At 42.5% G+C, this 5,508-nt stretch overlaps 1 protein-coding gene across 1 annotated transcript in view; it reads right to left on the bottom strand.

Moving 5' to 3' along the window:
* LOC103213191 (acyl-coenzyme A synthetase ACSM1, mitochondrial-like) overlaps positions 1–5,508 on the bottom strand; it is a 34,907-nt gene that overhangs the window by 28,098 nt on the left and 1,301 nt on the right. Inside the window, exons 2-4 of the mRNA XM_007959054.1 lie at positions 3,557–3,764; positions 2,887–3,027; positions 434–593 (exon numbers count right to left, since the gene is read on the bottom strand). Coding sequence (XP_007957245.1) covers positions 434–593; positions 2,887–3,027; positions 3,557–3,764 — 509 coding nt within the window. The remainder of the gene's footprint in view (positions 1–433; positions 594–2,886; positions 3,028–3,556; positions 3,765–5,508) is intronic.

Here is a 5,508-nt window from a genome sequence, read left to right on the forward strand (position 1 = left end):
GAGCAGTTCTACTCTGTCCTTTGGGGTCGGTATACTTCTGTAGTGATACTGCTTTGGAGACCCAAGGAGGGGTCGCTATGAGTCAAGGCCGACTGATGGCAAATAACAACAACACAACATGAGTTGGAATTTGCTCTATGGGAGTGGGTTTGATTTTGATTTTTAGGGCCTATGTCCACAAAGTCTAAGTCATAGGTCTGGGAAGGTCCCAGAAATACACATTTTCATCAAGGTTATATCTTGATGTCATTATGATACAGTGATTATGATTCAATGCTCTGCACTTTGAGAAACCCAGTAAATACCAGGATTGCATAATGCTAATGGGCTTCTTTGCTCAATAAAATATTTGCAAGGAAAGTCCAGCTTTTGGCCTTGAAACATTGGATTGGTTTCCAAGAGTTTGTTGATACTGAAAGGTTATTCTTCTTACCTGTACAATGACCTTGGGGTCAAACTGGGGCAGGTGATGGATGAAAATTGTAGTCCCTGCTGTCCATGGTTCAAACAGGGCCCCTATTGCAGCCAAAATCCAGCCTGTGTCCGACAGGCACCAGATGATATCGGATGATTTCAGTTGTAGCCATTTCCTGCTAGCTCCAAAATACAGTCATCTCAACTGTGTGATCAGGGGCCCACTTCTGTTTTTCAGGTAGGGACCCACCCCTCTCACTCCAGTTCATGTGAGCTGCAGATCCACCCCGCTCCCCTAGTTCCCAAAGATGTGCTGCTAATTAATGAGTCTATTTCCTTGGTCCCATGCAACTTAAACTGGTACAACCAGATGATCCTTAAGGTTGTTGCTGGTAAAGCTGGGCCCCAGTCTGTTGGTCTTTTGCTGAATTTGAATCTGTTACAGATATAGTCCCAGGTGATGCCACCAGCTATTGACAGACAGTAAGGGATGAGCCTTTCTGAAAACAGAGTCAATATAGCGGAAGAGCTGAGAGAAGGAGAAAAGAAAATGTGACTTGGAGGCTATCCAGATATGTCTGAAGCCAAACTCTGGACTTCTCTGTTTTGTGAACTGATAAATTCTTTTATTCTCTCTTTGGCTCACAGAGGTTTATGTTGCCTTTTCTGTCATTTTCAATGGACAGATAACCCTAATAATACACTATCTTGACAAGGGAGTGGAAGCAATTATCCCAAGGGCAATAATCTATGCATAATTGGAAAGTTGTGTGTGTTAGATTTTTTATTCTTCATCCCAATTTTAGTGCCTTTTGAGGGGCTCTGGTTATAGTTCCTTGAGGAAACACAACTTTCCCCCTTGCTGTCTATGGCTTTGAGAAGCTTCTGTTAGCAGGAAGGAACTTTGAAGAGTCATCTGCATTCCCTCAACATATCCCTTTTAGAATTTGTGGCACATTTATAGGAAATCACAAGTTATGGGGGGAGACCTTCCTTCTGAGCTTCACTACCTCCCTCAACTACCCACTGGATGGACTGTGTCCTCTGAGATGTGTCTCAGGCATCTCGAAGCCAGCAAATCATCTCCTGCCTTCCTTGAACTGAGTCTCCTCCGGTGTTCTCTGTGTTTCAATGAATGTCCTCATCATCCATGAAACTGTTCAAGCTAGGAACCTGGGAGTCAACCATGACACTCTCTTCTTTCTTACCTCCCGCATCTAGCCAGAAGCTCCTGTCTACTCTGTCTCCTGAGATCTCAAGTCTCAATCTTTCATCTCTATGTTACCTGGTCCAGGCCACCACCATCTTGCACATGGGTTATTCTAACTGGTCCCCCAGACTCCATTCTCTCTTTCTCCAACTCATTCTCTGTCCTGCAGCCACAGCCATCTTTTAAAAATACAAGCTCTCACTACCTCCCCATGGTTTTCCAAAAAGGTCCTAACTCCATAGCCCACAGGGCCCTGCATGATCTGGCCTTTGTATATTTTTCTGGTTCTTCCTATGGGTCCTTCACCAGCCAATAAGTACCAGTTATCCTCAAATCTTCAAAATTCTTGGAATACTACATTTTACATCTATTTGCCTTTGCACATATTAATCCCACTGCATGGAAATCTCTCCATTCATCTCATTTCCCATTCTTCCTGGGTTTTTGCTACTTAAACCATAAAACAGTTGTCATGGAACTAATTCCCATTCATGGCAACGTCAGGTATTGCTGAGCTCCATCAATTAGCTCAAAAGCCCACTGCCCACAAGAAGCCTCTGCTGACCCTGTTCTGGTTTAATAATTTAGAAAATAGATAGAATTAAGTCTAGTCTGAGTATTGCCAGTTTGAAGGCAGAAGGAGGGAAGAAGAGATTCTATTGAGAGTTCATTAAAGGATGAATCCTCAGGTGAGTGCTTCAGCTTCTCTGTATTGCTTCATTTATTTTAGGGGCAGTGGCTTATGGCGTGACTGGCTCCAGGTATGTCTTCCAAGAAGTTTAGTATTTGCAGCCCTATCTCTGACTTGCCCATAATGGAGGAGAGGAGAGGACCTGTCACTCAGGCTATATTGCCAGAAACGCTCTTTCCCCACCAAACCCTGGAGGTACTTACAAGGAAACAAAGATTTGTTAATTGTGTGATTTGGAGAATTCCTGCTTTCTCCAGCCCCATTTGTCCCCACACATCCTGTGAAAGTGCTGAGACACAAACGTGACTCCTGTGTTGTTCCAAGACTTTCAAGTGTTTGTCAGCAAACACCTAGAATTCCCCAGCTCTCACCTCTGAGACCCTCAGAGGTCAGAACCAAACAAAACACACAGCCACACACACACACCACACATTCTTCACCCACCGCACCCCACACATCCTCCACATACACATACCTACCCTCTCCACACATAAACACACACCACACACATGCACACACATACCACCCCAGATCTGTGACCTAGCCTCTAAGTTGATGTCCTCTTTCCTACCATGAAGGGAAGGAGGATCGTAAGGCAAGTCCGTGGTTGTGTTTTGCCATCTTGGGGAAGCCTGTGGTCCCACTGGTGAAGAAGATGACCATTGGTTCCATGGTCTTTGACTTAATGCAAGTGTGGTCTGGGGAAGCTGATCTGCAAAGAGATTTAAGACAGAAGGAGAACAGTCACATTTGCTGTTTTTCCATCCTCTGGAGAAACAAAGGAAAGAATATGAGGCTTTGAGTCAGGAAACTAGAGGTTTGCAACACAAAATAAATATATTGGTTTTAGGTGTCATACCGACTACGTGGGTAATTTGGACAAGAGGACCGCCATTTCTTCACTTTAAAAATGGGGGAAATACAGTGATTTAAAAAAACTAACAAACACTGAAGTAACACTTACTATGTCCCAGGAAATTGTCTAAGTGATTTATGATTATGAACTTATTTAATCTTCAGAGCAACCCTAAGAGATGGTTACTGCTCTTATTCCCATTTTGCAGATGAGAAAACCAAAGCTCAGAGAGGTTAGATAATTTGCCTGAGAAGATAGCACTAGGAAGTGGCAGAGCCAGAATTCAAATCCAGCTTCCAACCTGTTCAGCTTCCCAGCTCATGGAGTAGGTGTCTTCTTCCACCATTCTGCAGAAAGTACAATCATTAAGGAACCAGAAACTCACTCGATCAGTGACCGGAAGTCCAGCCACCCTTCACGGTGGTGGTTAGACACTAGGAGCTTAGTTTTCAGAGAGGGGCACTCAGAAGCCACAGAGTCCACCTCAGGGGCAAGAGTATCTGTGGTCACGATGCCTTTAGCTTGAGATATTTGTAGCCGATAGAGAATGTCCCTGGCTGTCATCTGGGTGGTTCCTGGCATGAAGATTATCCCTGAGGATGAGAAAGGAACTATTTACTTTCTGTTACTCTTTCACAATCATGGGGCTCTGGTCTGACTTGTCTGCATAGAAATCCCCTAATCTCTTGCTATGCAAAAGAATGGTAAAGGAACCAACAGCTTTGGTATCACCTAGGAGCTAATTTGAAATGCAGAATCCCAGGTTCTGTTCCAAACCAACAGAATCAGAATCTGCAATTTAACAAGATCTCTGGGTGATTCCTATACACATTAACATTTGAAACTCCTGCTCTAACTTCTTCTACTATAGATGGGTCCAACCATAAGTCCTTACTTTACATAACTTTACACTGGACATGGGAATATATATATGAGTAAAACACTCAAGATTAACTGTCCTTCCACTTCCCTCTCTGTTGGTCTCTTGATGTCATCTTGAATCTCCTCTCTCCCTTCATTCCTCATATCCAATTAATTGGTAACCATATTGTCCTTTGCACTTTTCTGCCTTCCCTTCCATCTCCACCACCAATAATTTCTTCAGGCTATTGTGTGCCCAACTGAACTTTAACCTTGCCACCTGATACCCTTTCCAGAATCCTCCTGCTACCTCCTGCCAAACTTTTGCTTAGTTACATTCCATAAAGTATAAATTTTTCTCCCCATTTTTTTTTTTCCATTCCTGTACTATCACCTATGTCCTCTTTCCAAGAAAAGCTGTCCGTCATGGCATTTAGGATGCTGCCCACTCTCCAGCTTTCTCTTCTCCAAATCCCGTTCTCTATTTCAAAAGGGCCATTCTTCATGTAGGCTATTCCTTACTTTAAATCTTTGCAAGTGCTATGCCCATGCCTTCCTTTGCTGCTTCAACTTTTCCTCAATTCTGTTCATCTCAGAGAACTCTGCTCAAATCTTGTTTTTCCCATGGGTGGTCTCTTACCTATACAGATGACCTGACTTTTCTTCTCCATACGCCTTCTGCTCTTGCTGTTACTTTTTGATTCCACATGACCTTGCTGACTTAATCAACTATTTCATGTATGAGAGAATACACAAGAAGGAGAATATATAAGCAAGAGAGAGCATGACAGAGTGTTGCATGAGCATGCAAGATAGAATAAGAGAAGTGAGTCAATAAAGAATCCACAAGTCCCACAGTGCTTCTAAATTAGAGATACCTAGATATATCTAGTTGTCATTGAGTTGCTTCCAGTTTATGATGACCTTGTGTGTGTCAAAGTAGAACTGTGCTCTGTAGGGTTTTTTAATGGAAACAGATCACCAGACCTTTCTTCTGAGGAGCCTCTGGGTGGACTTGAACCTCCAACCTTTCTGTTAGCAGCTGAGATCATTAACCTTTGTATCACCCAGGGACTTCAGGTAATTAAAAAGGAGGAGTGAAAACTCTTCTTTACTAGCTAATAAATGCAGCTAATAAATATAGAGGGAATGTTCAAAATAGAAAATCACCATTTAAAACCACCCTAGTAATAGTTCAATCAAGAATTATCAATGACTAAACCATTGGATCAAAGACTGTTGGAGAATAGGAAACTTCCTAGTCTCATAAGAATTACAGCACAGGTTATTTATAAATTACAGAGGAAAATGTGCCGTACAAAGGAGAAATCTGATGGACACTAACTTACTCAGGTGATCAAACAATATCACGGATGATGGGACAAAATGAGTTCATATGCCACACAAATGGGATCACTAAGAAAGCCACGACATCTTCGTTGTAGAGCTGCCAAAAATCTTTAACCTGAATATAAT

Source organism: Orycteropus afer, unplaced genomic scaffold (genome assembly GCF_000298275.1).
Source record: "Orycteropus afer afer isolate SDZICR_OR568_19922 unplaced genomic scaffold, OryAfe1.0 scaffold01389, whole genome shotgun sequence".
NCBI lineage: Eukaryota > Metazoa > Chordata > Mammalia > Tubulidentata > Orycteropodidae > Orycteropus > Orycteropus afer.